We start from the raw sequence: 15212 nt of genomic DNA on the forward strand, positions 1-15212 counted from the left end.
ATGTTCCAGGAAGTGTTGTATCAGCCTATCTAAGTCTGATGCTCTTTCCACAGCATGAAAAGTTCCCTTGAAATGTTCCACATCAAGGGTTCTAGAATTAAAAGCAGACAGTAGACACTCGTACCAGAAGTAAAGCCACAGATGTCAAGATACGAGTTAAAATGGTAGAAATCTGTGATTGAAAATGTGGAAAGGAAGGCGATGGCAGGATTGATTTGCTTACATAAAATTGATGAAGGAATTGTGTAGAGTAATGATTTTACAGTATGCTGAACAAGTCAGAAAAGATGGCACTTGCAGATTGCTGCCCTCGTTGACATTTAATGGGACACTGGTTTACTTTTTTTGCCCTTGGGGTTTTTGCAAGGTTTTGGTGGGTGACTAGCTGTTACATTACCATAATTTCACCGCAGTTGAATCACAATTACCACTGAATCCTCCAGCGTTCACAGTATCACATGCAACCCACACAATCTGATCCAACGTAAAACACCAACTGAAATAAGGAAAAACGAGATCACTTCGTAACAGGAGGCCCTTTATAGAAGTCATACCTATATATATACTTACTATTATACCTATTTAAAAAGGAGGGTAAAAAAACAGATGATGAATTACCTTCAGTATGAGACAAACTCAACCCAGCCATTACAGCAGACAGATTTGTTCATAGTTTTGAAAATGACAAAAAAAGAGTCCTAGGAGTACCAAGGTAATAATTTAAGTTCTCAAACTAAATGTATGCTTTCTACAAGCCCACTTCTTTCCTAACTGTAAATTAACTAAAGTCTGTTTGCTGATTTCAATTATGGTTTTGTCTCATTGCAATTATGTTGGATGATTTCAGAGAACCAAGACATTTCCTTTAAACTGAACCAAGAGTGTGGATACACTTAATTTATTTCACAGCCCTGATCAATTTGCATAAACTTCTCAGTTTCATTAGACAGCCTTCAGTGAAAACAGTTTGAGCCCCGATTGATAGAAATACGTGTAGTGCTGACGCTTATGTTCTACAGCGTAGGCCACTATTCAGCGATACATTTATCAACGCAAGCTTTGAAGGGCCTTGGAGGCTGGTTACTTGATCTCACCAAGGACCTGAAATCTTACATAAGCTGCTTTGCTTAGTCAAAGGCAGGCTGAAAAATACCCAGCACAGCGCCTAGCGATCCTCACAGAACAGCCTTCCAGCTTCACAACAGTGTACAACACCAGCAGTTTGGGGCTCAGTGCGGAGCTCTTGTCTCCTCTAAGCCAGCATATGTCAGGCCGGGTCTGTCTCTGTCCCGTCTGCCTGCCACTGTGGCAACTGCAGGGAATCGTCTCTGCTCTGCCAATCGCCTGGCATCACACACCCGGATGCATTCCAGAGACCCCCTGTCATTCTGTTAAAGGTCCCTACCCCTGCAATGAAAAAAACTGCAAAACTATAGATGGGTGTATATTAAAAAAAGATGCGTAATCTCAGCCTTGGGCTTTTAAAAGCCAATTCTTTAATCTTCGCTGAAGTATTGCACTGCATGTTTGAAACACTGCCACTCCACCGCTGACTTTGGTTACGTTTTTGATTTGTAGGACGGAATACACTTCTTAGCTCACTGAAATGTATTGTCTGAGCTCTGCTACAATAATCTATGACAACTAAACAATGCCTGATGCATTATAATACCGCGAAAGGTTGGTTTGAAACTGGAAACTAGGAAAACACATCTATCCTTGGAGTCATAATGGGTTGTGAGTCTAAATTCAATAAGAATCAAAAATACAATCTATAGCACAAAAAAGTAAATTATGTACTATGATATGGTATCCAAATTATTTTTCAACAGAGTGCTAATAACTTAGGGACAATGGGTATTGGGTGTGTGTGAGAGACAGGCAGGTCAGGCCACAGGATTGTGATAGGGAAATCTGGCCACACTGACCTCAGATCCACCCTCTCTTTTCTGAATGGGTCAGCACTGCGCTACAAAAACAAGACAAACACACACACACACACACACACATATTAACAAAACACACACAAAATATTCAAATCCAAAGAAATGTGTTGTCATACAATAAATCTCTCTGGTCCAACCCACAGAGATAATCATTCAACCAAAAAGTCATAAAAATAGATTTTGATGTGATGTATTGATCAGCTGACCGCACATTGTGTTGCATTGATTGTTTGTGACAGCGCATTGATTGTTTATCTAGTACTGTATTTATTAAATAAAAAGCAGCACCATTTAGTTGGTTTATTATCCAACTTTTTCCCCAATAGACTTCCGTTTTTAATTCAGTGATTTGAATATAACATTGGTAACAAAATTAAGACGTTTCTGGCACAACTGATAATAAAAAGCAGCAGAATTTTAGCTTGTGCTCAAGATGAGTTTATCTCTATGAGAATTTAACTTAGGTAAATCGGATAAACACTAGAGACTCATCCAAGGCCCCATAACGTTTTCCACTTTCACATCAAGTACCATGATTCAGTTGCACCAGCTATTCGTAAATCTATCGCTAAGTTTGTGTGTAAAGTCCTTCCTAAGTTCTTACTATCTAATTTTAAAAGAGTGATTTCCTAAATGGGGTTGCACCACAAAAACCTGTTTTTCTTGTTAGCAGTTAGCAATATTCGTGCAGTTTCAAAAGAGCTGGAAATATCTGATTACGCCAACAGCTCATTTAGCTTGCACGTTATTAACATACCGTTGTATAATTGAGGTGTGTTGTGTTAATTTAATTCAAATCTTTACAGGTTAAGTCATTATTTAAAGACAATTTGATCCAGTGTCAATCATATTTCATATATGAACTCCTCAATCTCCTTTGAGCAAGCTAACATTATTTTTGTCAGTTAGCTAGGTAACAGTAAAACCTGGCTGGTGGCATGTCTAAGTATTTAATAAGTAATCTGCAGAATATGTTTGAGTGATCGACCCATTTTAATGCAATGTGGAAATCTCCAATTAGCATTAATACACCTATGTCATCTAGCTAAACTGATGAAGAGCTGGTGCAATTGGTACATCTCAACATGGTGATGGGAATCAAAGGCAAATATTTATATCTAGTTAAAAACCATCACACAATGGTCTGCAAAGCCACAGAAAGTTATTATGTTATTTCTCATGTATTGTCTTTCAACTACTCGATATCTTCGACGTTCCACTTCCAAAATTGCTTTGGTGCCGCCGGAAATTCTGCTGGATGTCGCTCTTTTCGCCTGGATATCTGTTACCTTCTGCTTTCTTTGTGTTTTAAACTCCGAGGACTATGGCTAACTGCTCCTTAGATCTCTGCAGGGTAAATCCAGACAGCCAGACTATCTGTCCAATCTGACATTTCTGTTGCAAGACTAACACAACTTTTGAACATATACGTGTTCCAACAAAAAAAGTTTCTTCCTGAGGCTATTTTGCAGTGGCACCGGGGCTCTGTCCGGCGCTTAGCACCGCCCGTGATGATTGTGATTGGTTTAAAGAAATGCCAATAAACCAGAGCCCGTTTTTATCGTTTTAGTTATGTGGGACTTGCTGCTTGCATCCCTCTGGGATGCATTTGCCCCACTTTTGTTTAATTATTTCCCAGCCTTTCGTAAAGGGAGTGAATGCAGTAAGAGACTTTGAACAACACATAACTTTTCAAGAAATATGAAGACTACTAATCATTTCTTGGATTAATGAAACTAGTATGCAGAAATTTTGTTTATGTTTTGGGAGTTTTTCTATAACTCTTCATTAACTGTGGCTGAGGGCGCTACTTGAAAGGGCCTGAGAGAAGTTTATTCACTGCTGAAAGTGTGTGTGTGTGTGTGTGTGTGTGTGTGTGTGAGATCAAGCCACTGTATGTATGCAACAAATCTAGATTTGTCAATAGCAATAGAAGGACAGGCAATAACATGAGGGAGAAATATATACACAATGAGTATTCTTCCCGCCCACAATTCAAAAATACAACAGTACTATTGTGAACTTGGGTATGTACATTTCCCTTGGAAATAGAGAGAATTGTAATAAGTGCATAAGTGCATTTATCTACACATTTTGATCTAAGGAGTTACATAAACCTTCATAGTTCTTTCTACTGCATTAACATGGTGAAAATGTTGGCACAAGACTTGCATGTTTTCAGCTTCAAGTAAATGTCAATATTGGAAAGTTGGCAACAGGAACATAAGATATAATGTAGGAAAGTTACTTGACATGTGCATGTTAATGAGCTGACAAATGTCATTCTTCCACCAATCCAGACGCAAGAAAAACAATTGACTACAACAAGATTGAGTAGAACACTGCATTTCTTCACCACCGACCAGTCCAGAGCTTATAAGGGCTGCCTGAATAATCTTGAATGGGTGATCAGTGCCACATGCACATAGTTGAGGTATTTCAAGCATTGGCACTTTTCAAAGGTTTTTTAACTTAAACAATTTTGTAATATTTAGCTTGTAATTAACATTAACCCCAAAAAAGACCAGAGAAACAAAAAGAGTAATAATGTAACCTTAAATTATTGTAAAATACTGAAAGATTATTATTAACTTTGACCATATATGAACAACTAAAAATAAACAGAATTTCTCTCTTTTTAGCTCAAAGGCCTGGTTGCTGGTAGGTTTTCAAAGCTGCACTTTTTAAATGGCACTTTGCAAATGCTGAACAACTAGAGACGTACCCATCCAGGACATTGGATGAGAGAGAGAGCTTGTAGGCTGGGTATAATGATTACCAGCAAACCAAGGAAAAACCCAATCAACCCATGTCAGACATACATCTCTGCTAACACTTATTCTAGCAATGGGAGAAGAGGCTTGGCACATCCTACAGACCAATGGTGTTGGCGATGGGCACTGAGGATGGTTATTGAGATCAGACCACAGATAAGAATAAAGGAAGAGTAGAGAGAGTAGCAGTCTAGAAAAAAGGCTAGTTTTAAAGTTGTTTGAACGTGGGAGCAGGGAGACTTGTTGGCCCCAGACCCTATCTTCTCAAAGTCTAGTCTGAGCCTCGGGAATATAGATCTCGATGCTGTCAGCTCGCTCCGAGGCTGAGTTCTGCCGGAAGGAGGCTGCCCGCTTGGCTGCCATTAGCCGACGACGGGCCTCCTGCCGCCCCCTATCTGGTAGGTCCAGGGATTTCTCTCTCGTCACCATGCTCCTCTGTCGAACTGTCTTCTTTGGTACAGGGGTTGGAGGCTTTAGGAAGAAGAGAGGAACATTACATGATGTTTGTTAATCTTGGGTTAGTACAAAAAACATGATGCGGTCCTGTTGGCATGTTTGAATCTGTATCATAAACAAATCTGCGTTTAGGATTTATATAGACATTGAATTGCACATGATGTGTGTATTTTTTCCCTCTAAAAAGGAAAAAGTACGTAGTCTGTTCCCCTCTTCTAATAATTTGTACATCTCCTTTATCAAAAATGTTTCTTATGTCTACCTGTTTTGAATCAGTCCCAGTCTTTGTTTTATCAGAAACATTGTATAAAATAAATGCAACTAAATATCCAGTAATATCTTCAGGTCTGGGTTCATGGCCAACAGTAACAAGGGGAACCCTCACCTTTTTCTCTGGGCTGTCTACTGGCCTCCAGTTGTTGTTCTTGATCTGCTGCAGCTGGTCAAACTTCATGGTGACGTCATCGATGGAGAGCTGCAGTAGGTCCCAGAACCCTGCCAGGTCCTGAGAGGTGGGCCGCGGCATGGCACTGGGGTCCTAGGACGGTCGCAGGTTAGAAGTGGCAAAGATAACATTAACGTCTGTGGTGACATTTAATAAAGAGCCAGATAATAAGCACTGTTACGCTTGCACACACATACACACTGTACAAACGTGCATACAAAAGAGTCATGACCACACTAGTTATTGTACTTCAGCTTAGCTTCCCTAGATGTCCTTTTCACTCATCACAACAGGCATGAACGCCAGTTTGTGGGATTTTGGTTAAAAAAGGGATATCAACTTGGAATGAGACCAATCCTGTCTTATTTCCATTATTGAGATCAGAAATAATAGATTTGAGCAGTGGGTTCCCTTGCCAAATTTCCAATACATCTTTCTTATAGATTTAAGGTGTATGCAGGAAACACAGTCTGTGATTCACACATTACACACAATAATATTGCAACATTAAAGTTCTCATATTATGCTAATTGTCAGGTTCATAATTGTATTTGGAGGTTGTACCGGAATACGTTTATGTAATTTAATTAATAAAACCCTGTGTGTTGAGCTATTTGTTTAAGCTACAGAGTGAGGCATCTCACTTCTGTACCATCTTTGATGGGAGTCGCACATCCACAGTAAGTAGCTTGTCAGTTGCAGAGCATAAGGGGGCGTGCTATGCTTGCAGCTAGGCGAGCATTATACGTGTGTTATAATGTGTTATAACAGGGTTTTCTCTAGAAGATGGTAAGTCCCCTGGGGTGGACGTTGGGCCTTTTTCCTTTTGTAAACCTATAACATGCACAAAAAAGACATATAAATCTATAACAATCTATCTATCTATCTATCTATCTATCTATCTATCTATCTATCTATCTATCTATCTATCTATCTATCTATCTATCTATCTATCTATCTATCTATCTATCTATCTATCTATCTATCTATCTATCTATCCATCCATCCATCCATCCATCCATCCATCCATCCATCCATCCATCCATCCATCCATCCATCCATCCATCCATCCATCTATCTATCTATCTATCTATAAATATTCAAGTTCTCTGCAGAGCCACTTTCTTGTGTTTGCTGGATGGATTCATGGTATCGATCAATCAATTAGGGTGGGGGGGGGGGGGGGCTTTTGTATGGACTATGGACATAAGAGGCAACGTTGAGTACATGAATAACTGAAGTTTTTTATCTATGGTTAACACAAGAAAATTGTTTATTTAAAGTTGTTCGTGATTCCAGATAAATGTTAGTAAAATCTTTCAGACTTCTGGATCGGATTGAGTTGGCTTCCGAGTGTATTATTTTTAATTTACACCGATCTCTTGCATACACCCACTGTATGTTGTCCTTGCACACAGTGCTTTGATGATAAACTAATCGAAGTTGTAATTGCACTTCAAAATATTAGACACAATATAGGGCTTGTGTGTTAGGAATGTATGCTACAAAAAGGTATGTTGCACATTGTTTACAAATAGCATGGTTGCTATAGCAATTTGCAAGTAAAGTGGTTGCACATATTTATTCTTGACGGTCTTGCCAGCAGAATCTGCAATTTAAGATGTGATGTGACTCGTTAACCCCACTGAGGCATTCCCACACACTCATGGCGTTTAGATTAGGTGGCTGGTGAAGAGTGCTGCTGTCTGAAGGGCCAATAGATTTACAGTATCATGGCAGTGCCTTGTTTTTTCTATGCTACATTTATGGGTGAGCCACATTTACAGGAAGCTATCATGTCTATCATTTTGGTTTTCAGTGATTCTCTCTGCATTATGAAATCATCTCCTGCCACGCTACCATGGTTTGAAAAGAAATATATCAAAGAAAAAAATGTGAATGATTTAGTTGAAGTTACAAATCATTAAAACAGATGACTTTAGCCAAACAGCCAAAACAGTATATTAAACTGTGTCAGTGATACTGGGAGTAAAGTTTAAAGTAACCTCATTTTACTTTATGGTTATTTAAAAAAAAAAAATCTAATTCGGGCTGACTGAAATCTTACATTTACATAATATTATATACAACCAAAGTTTTACTTTGATATTGATATAATATTGTGACATTAGTATAATTCGCCTACATACAGCAAAAAAACCTTATCAAAATAACTCCAGATTTGAAAAATCATAGTATCATCATGTAAGGTAAACTGGGAACAAAATACATTTATGCTATCTGTTATTACTGAGAGAGTACCTCAGCACTTCATCAGCTGTATTCTGACCCCTGAACTTGTGATGTTCTGCAAACTGTCTCAGAAGTCTTAAGGCTTCAAACATCCAGAGCTGGCAGATTTAGAAGGAGTCAGTGAGTTTTAAGGCCTGGCTGTGTTAGTGTGTGCTTTTAATCCTGGAGCTCCTCCCAAGGAAGCACACTGTCTCTGATTTAAAGCATCTTTTTATCAAGCTTTGTGAAAGTTGACCCCGGTAGAGAAAAATAAGACATCTCTGCAAGCTTCTAATCTGTGGGCCTTTATTTAACAAACGAAGAAAAAGTAGGAAGTGAATATTGTTCCATGTGCATTTGTCATGTTGAGAAATGCTGCGGCTTTCTAAGTTGTTAAGTAAACCTGCATTATACTTTCTTCTTCAGTGGGACAAAGTACTTTACTTATTCTAAAAGGCTAGTGTCTAATCCCTGTGCAATTCCCACTCCCTCAATACGAGCAGTTTCTGCTGCACATTGCAAAACAAGCAGCAACATTATCTCTTATAACTCTGCACCAACTTCATTTAAAATATTGCATACTTGCTCAGATCAATAAAACAAGTTGTGAACAGTGCAAGAAAAATATGAGTCAGAAATCTTTGACGCTGTTTGTGTCCCTGCACTGAATAATCAACAGAGCGGCGGTGTCAGTGGTATCAGTGGTGTCTGGTATTTAGGTCTACACCAAAGTTTTGCTCAGCCTTCTGTACTTCTCTTCTCAGGGCAAAGCTGCATCACTGAAAACACCCGTTCTTTTCAAAATGTTGAGGTCACAGATGTATATGTGCTATGTAGCTATTGATTCTCAGCGTAGCTTTTCAGAATCAAAGATATTCAGGGAGCTTTGGTTTGCTTGTTAGTGCCGGCTAAAGCAATAAATGTGTATTAAAGGTTGGAAAACAAAAGTTGAGAGGGCACATAAAGGAGTGTGAAACTGTTTCTAATGTCAATTTCACAGTGCAGCCAGTGTTTTGGACTTTGGACTTTGGATTTTTTCCATTTTTTTCCCCTGCTCAATTAAAATTCACATGTGATGTTTTCTGATTTATGCATCTATATAGCTTGAAGAACACAAACATGGCCACGTGACCACCTACCCACACATGCACACACGCACGCACGCACGCACCCACAGATGGGCTTCTTACCAGGTTCTGCTGACACAGCCAGTAGAATTGCTGGAATTTCTGAGACATGAGCAGCTGAGCGCTTCCTACTGCACTTCGGATTTTACCTAGGACTGAAACACACACACACACACACACACACACACACACACACACACACACACACACACACACACACACACACACAGCATCAAGTACAAGAAATATGGTGCAGTGCAATGTATTCAGTAGCCTCCAGTACATTACTGTAAGTGGATCCATCTTTCAATCTGCCTGCACAACAGCCTCCAAAAAGACATATACGAAGCTTTCAGCATAATACTCACTGTCCTCTGAAAGGTCATTCTCTTCAGCTTCTGCCTCCATCTCCTTACACCAGCCTTCAATCCTCTTGGTCTCTGTGTGAAGCAGTTGCATGAACCAGCTCCCATCCCTCCTCAGAGAGGGGGATGCCCTGCCAGACTCCCCCGACGTGGCCGCAATCTCCCGTGGGGAGGGGGGTTCCAGCTGCCAGGGGGTCTCACTGGTGGTCTCCCTGGGGCTGGGGGGTTCTGCAGGGGTACGGTAATCCTCGCGATAGCTGAAGAGCCCCTGGGTACGTACTGTTCGAACTGCCCCGTACTGGGTGGGCGTGCTGGGCTCTGAGTGACGCTGGAAGCCCCCACCGAACTGCAGGCCTTTGTCCTCCATGGTAGGGAAGCCCTCCAGCTCCATGTCAGCCTGCACAGCTGCAGTTACACTGTTGGAGCGTTTGAACCTGCCCTGTCTGAGGTAGAAAAACAAACATGAATGCAAACACATTTATACACACAGGCCACACTTGCATAGCAAATAATGACAGAGAGCAAACATCACAGATGAGGACTTAATGAGCTCAAAATCCCAGAACCATTATCTCACCCTTTCTTGTTGTCCTCCACCTGGATCCCAACAGAGTGGTACTCCCGGGAACCTTTGCTTTCAGATTCAGAGTCCGTGGCTGCTTCCACCTAATGTGAAGAAATGATACAAACCAACAGTGCTTCTCATTATGTGAGCTTCCATTCCCTGGTGCTTCTGGGTTTATTGGTTTGAGACTGGACAGAGCACCTTAACTGTACACGGCCTGTCAGAAAGTAAACACTGTATGATTAATGGAGGCAGCAAAGGCAACAAGACTGAAGATGATTCCTACAGAGGATTTGAGGATTCTCTGGCAATTAATCTGAAAACAAGAAAAGGGGAAAGGTGCTGTGTGTTATTATGCACACCATATAATGCCTAAAAATGTCAATTTCAGTTTAGTGAACCCATAGAGAACTCACTACTACACTTCACTACTAAACAGAGATATTTTAGCATCTTTCAGATCATTGTTTTGGTTTTACAGCCCCAAACCTGACTATTCTCGTTCACTCAAACCACTCTTATCAGCATCCTTTCTGAACACTGCCAGTGTTTTTAGTGAAAAAGCTCTGATACACATGCTAAAAGGAGAAGGCATATTGTACTTACATGTATTACTGTAGCTGGCCAGAAGCACGACTTCTAGTGAATGCTAATGTTGCTCAATGCTCTCCAAAAAATGCTAATTACTTGTAGTTAGCTAGTACAGATTGGTCTTTCTTAAACAGCCACAGCTTTGTGACCACACAGTGTAATAGGATAATATGGGATAGAAAGACAGAGTGACTGATGATGATCCAGCCTGTTCCTGTGAGGCTACGATCCTGATCTAGGAGCCCAGGCTCAGAGCATCACTCCCTGGAGCCCCACATTTTACTGTCTTTATGAAAACCCTGTCAGTGTTCACTATTTTTTGCCACACTTTTTCTATCTGTCACTTTTTCCTTGTTTCTCCAATTGCTCATCCTTACTTTCGTTTCTTTGCTTTCACTTCTATCTTTGTCTAGTGTTAAAAATTTCCTGCTGGCTTACTCTCACAAATGTCTCCCTTTCTTTAGTGCATAAAGTACATAAAGAGCTGCTAGTTTGACTAAAATATACATCTGTGTACATTCCTGTAATACCAGAAATATCATGCCTGCCTTTTCCATTAGAATGATGCAAGAATGATGCAAGACATTTGTGGATGACATTTGTCATCCACAAATGTCAATCTAAGGCATTTTGAGCTTCTGACATTCACATTTCTTCAGCTCAATGAAGTATTATGACAATCAGAGTGAGGAAATACACTGGTTTAAAATAAGGCGTGCTTTGGTTGTGAGAACATGTCAACTCTACTTTTAGTGTAGAGTGGTTGGTATTAAAACTTAGGAGGAGAAGCTTGGGAGAAGGAGAGCGAGGGAGGGAGGCTTCTTAGCCAACACACACACACACACACACACAAACACACACACACTGTACATCAGGAATCACAGTCACAACGTCAGCACAGGTGTGAAAACGGTGAGCATCAGCAAAAAACACTGTGCTTTTTATCCAAAACACACAAACACCACCTGGTGACTTTTCCCAGACAGTGACTGTGTTTTAAGGTTAAAAGCTTTAACTTTCCTTGTTATATAACCTCATTATGGCTCCAATTAAAACTATTTTGGTAAATACATCAATCCAATCAGTACTCTAGAACACAAACATAACCCAGCTTCAGTGAAGTGCATCTGAGGCAGCTTTTAAAGTGGTACTTAAGGACTGCGGGAAAACGCCACGTCCACAAGGTCAAAGATCTAAGATCAAAGGTTAAAGATATGTTGACCTCCTCTAAGATGTCAAGAAGGAAATAGAAAATCAATATAGATGCAGGCTAATTCAGGTCAATTGCAAACTCATTGATCATTTGATACGATGCAGCTGAAGCTGTCTGCAGTATACAGTAGATAAATCAATATTAGCCCCAAGTGTGGCCTGCTGCAACAAATTATTATAATCTCATCTAGTGAGTGGTAGCTATTAATAAACTGGCAGGCAACAATATAGTAGTTACAGTATAGAGCAGCATAGTTATGTTATTTGGATATTTTGTTATTTAATGAGTTAGCAATGAAATCATATTTGTGTTAACAAATACTTGTCTGCGGTAAATGCTTTTTGAAAGCACTCTCCATACGGCAATGAATACAATTCTGGTGCAAAATTAATTAAACTATAAATGTATATATTTCTATCTTAAAGTAGTCAAAATTAAATATGTTAAGTATACATTTATGGATTTTGCCTACTAAGAAATCCACCGCCTCTTTCCGCTCTAAAGTTATCTCATCCACGCTATATATGATTTGTATTCTCCTCTATTGGTAATGAATGATCCAAATCAGAGCTGCATACATGTCCATTTGGGAAGGTGGTTTCACGATGACTTTCTATTCTCTTTGTTGTTTTGCCTGGCCTGGTTCTCACTCGCTGATGCCAGCTCCTGCTCACTTCCCCCAGGCCATGTACCCCCTCTCAATCCCCAGACCGGCCATCCTCAAAACATCCACCAGATGCCCTCAGACTCTCTTGTCACCCTGCTCACCTGACATCCCCACCCGTCTACACACAGGGGCACGTTCAATCTCAAAACGGTGCGCACCATATTGCTACGTTTCCCTGGTTGAACAACATGTTTCCTCGGAATGGTGGGAAACAGCATGCAAGTGCTTTGAGATATGTTTTTGCTCGTTTAGTGGGTGTGCCTCTTGTTCATTTGCTGTGTCATCAGCAGAGACGTGTCTGTAAACTCGTGGTGTTGCTACGTTTTGTCGGGGCTGAATGTGACCCTGTTGAAGGCTCATCAGCGGCCTTTCCCACCCACCTGCACACCTGCATCTCATTCACTCATCAGCCCCTCTCCATATATACCAGTTCAACTCCTTTGGCTATTTGAAATTGCATACTAATGCACTGCATACTACACACTCAATCTGTATGTACTGCTGCACACTGCCTGCTAAATTAATGATTAAGTATGCCAGCTGACTGTTCACACTGCAATACATCATCTCTGGGATTATTAATGATGGCTCAAGTACAGGCTTGTGAGGAAAACGCTTTTTTACTGTTTAGCTAAGAAAAAAGACTTATTTTGAACATATTTATTTTAGTTTCACAAAACTATTTTACAGCTTGGGGTGGAGTACACAACTTCACCAAAGCTTGAATCTAGGGACCAATAAGGGGTCCATCAAAAATATTTCTAGGCCTGGTTATGCTCCCTTCATTTTTCTGATTTTACAAAGACATTTTTCTGTTTTCTACATATACACTAGGAAAACGCTACTATATTAACTTTCTGGTAAGTAACAGCAAGTTAATGTTAAAAAATCTGTGATAGAGGTTTTTCATCAGGATAAATTATTGTACATACTTTTAATAGGCTGTCAGAAATGTGTTGAAGGCTATTTTTAATTGCTATCATTCACACATTACAGTGAAATGTAATGCCTGGGCAAAAGTTACTGCTGAGTATTTTCTAAGTTTGAATGTAATACAACGCAGGCAGCATCAATTGACATTGAAGAGATCATTTATTCGCTGGCTGACTCCCCAATGGCAACATTTGTCAACGGCTTTTGATAATTTAGGGGTTAGGCAAATCTACAGCCAAAGGACTTTCTTAATATCACCTAAAAAACATAGTAATTACCCTTTAAGGGTGGGCTTGATTTATTTTTGCAAGAAACTTGAACAGCACCCAACGACATTCAAACACCTCTAGTAAAGTTGTCTGCATTCTTTACTTCAAATACTTGAAAGGATTTTATGTTCAACTTTGCACCGCAGTTTGAGTAAATAGCATTTAAAACTGAGTGGATGGGGAGAGATTAATAGAAGAAAGTAGACATGGATGTGGTTAAATTATGAGGATAAAGAGTGGTTGTGGGGATCAGAACTGAAGTACTGTATATGGACCAAGAAGAATACATAAACGCATACATAAATTACTACTTCTCATGCACAGAGCAAGTAAAGGTACAATGGCTTTTAAATTCACACAAAACTTTGAATATTTGGCTTTAATAAAATACTAGAAATGGCCCTGAGGTGATGATGTGAGCTGCCACAGATTCCTCCCTCTTTGTTCTGCAACCTTTAGACTGCAACAAGAGATCGACAGCATCGGAACCTCAGCTTATTTCAGAAAATGAGGCAGACAAACCCAAGATAAGATCACACCGAGTGTGGTAGAGAGAGACAAAAGGTAGATAGGGAGACAGAAGGAGAGAGGGAGCGTGAAGACCATTATATTGGAGAGAAAGAGAAATAGGTACATTAAATGGAGAGGGAGTAAATGAACCAAGGAGTGAACTTCCATTCACTAAAACCTGCTCCAGCATGAGTTGAATCTTAATTGATGGATTGCAGTAAGGTGACTCACTCTTGCTATTTTTAGCTGCTGTAAAGAGAACACTGTTTCTGAGTTGTGTGTGTGTGTATGTGTGTGTGTGTGTGTGTGTGTGTGTGTGTGAGTGAGAGAGAGAGAGAGAGAGAGAGAGAGAGTCTATTCAGTATTAGCCATGCATAAGTTTGACTTGAAAGAATTTTTAATGGTCTACTCATTTGATCCTATGTGAGATCTTCTTAATTTGCACACTTTGAGACAGACTAACCTGTATCCCTATAGAGGACCGAGGTGTCTTCAAGTACTCCTCAGCCTTGGACACCAGGATGGCCTTGTCGCAGGTGAGCACCGAGCTGTGACTGTCTGTGGACGGGTGTCTTTTTCCGGCCATGACTCCGGCCGCCTCCATAGCTATGGTCACAGCCTTGGTGCTGTCCAGGCTGTCTGTGGAGTTGTAGAGGCCCCTGCCTGGGTTTAGCCCCAGGCTGATGCCGTCAGGGGCCCACATTCCACCATGAGAGTGTCTCCCCTCATGATAGGCATCTTGGGTGGACTCGGTGCTGCTCTGGGCCGTGATGGAGATGAGGGGTTTGGAGGTGGTACGGGGCGGGACTGGAGGAGGGGCCTTCTTGTAGTTGGGTGTGTAGTTGATGGCTGGAAAAGGTGGACAGACGTAAAATGAGACACAATATTTACACACTGCATTTATTATCGTGTCACTGACATCATGGAATTCTGTATGTATTGTATAATTGATAATAGATCTTTTAAAACGTGAAAAAAAAAAAAAGTGATCAAAAAACTAGATTTAATGTAATTTCCTAAAACAATGTGACACTACTACCCAACTAGTATTAAATAGTTAATAGTGAGTTAAAACACATTTAGAGCTGTAGTTAGTATTTCTGAAAAGCAGGATGGAGT

At 40.3% G+C, this 15212-nt stretch overlaps 1 protein-coding gene across 3 annotated transcripts in view; it reads right to left on the bottom strand.

Moving 5' to 3' along the window:
* Nucleotides 1-3508: 3508 nt before the first annotated feature.
* dlgap2a (discs, large (Drosophila) homolog-associated protein 2a) overlaps nucleotides 3509-15212 on the bottom strand; it is a 143003-nt gene continuing 131299 nt past the window's right edge. For all 3 annotated transcript variants that reach the window (XM_034858118.1, XM_034858117.1, XM_034858116.1), the window contains 6 exons: nucleotides 14557-14942; nucleotides 9923-10011; nucleotides 9349-9788; nucleotides 9044-9135; nucleotides 5562-5714; nucleotides 3509-5191 (listed from right to left, as the gene is read on the bottom strand). In XM_034858118.1, coding sequence (XP_034714009.1) covers nucleotides 4985-5191; nucleotides 5562-5714; nucleotides 9044-9135; nucleotides 9349-9788; nucleotides 9923-10011; nucleotides 14557-14942 — 1367 coding nt within the window. In that variant the 3' untranslated portion in view covers nucleotides 3509-4984. The remainder of the gene's footprint in view (nucleotides 5192-5561; nucleotides 5715-9043; nucleotides 9136-9348; nucleotides 9789-9922; nucleotides 10012-14556; nucleotides 14943-15212) is intronic.

The sequence above is a fragment of the Etheostoma cragini genome, chromosome 20, assembly GCF_013103735.1.
Source record: "Etheostoma cragini isolate CJK2018 chromosome 20, CSU_Ecrag_1.0, whole genome shotgun sequence".
Taxonomy (NCBI): domain Eukaryota; kingdom Metazoa; phylum Chordata; class Actinopteri; order Perciformes; family Percidae; genus Etheostoma; species Etheostoma cragini.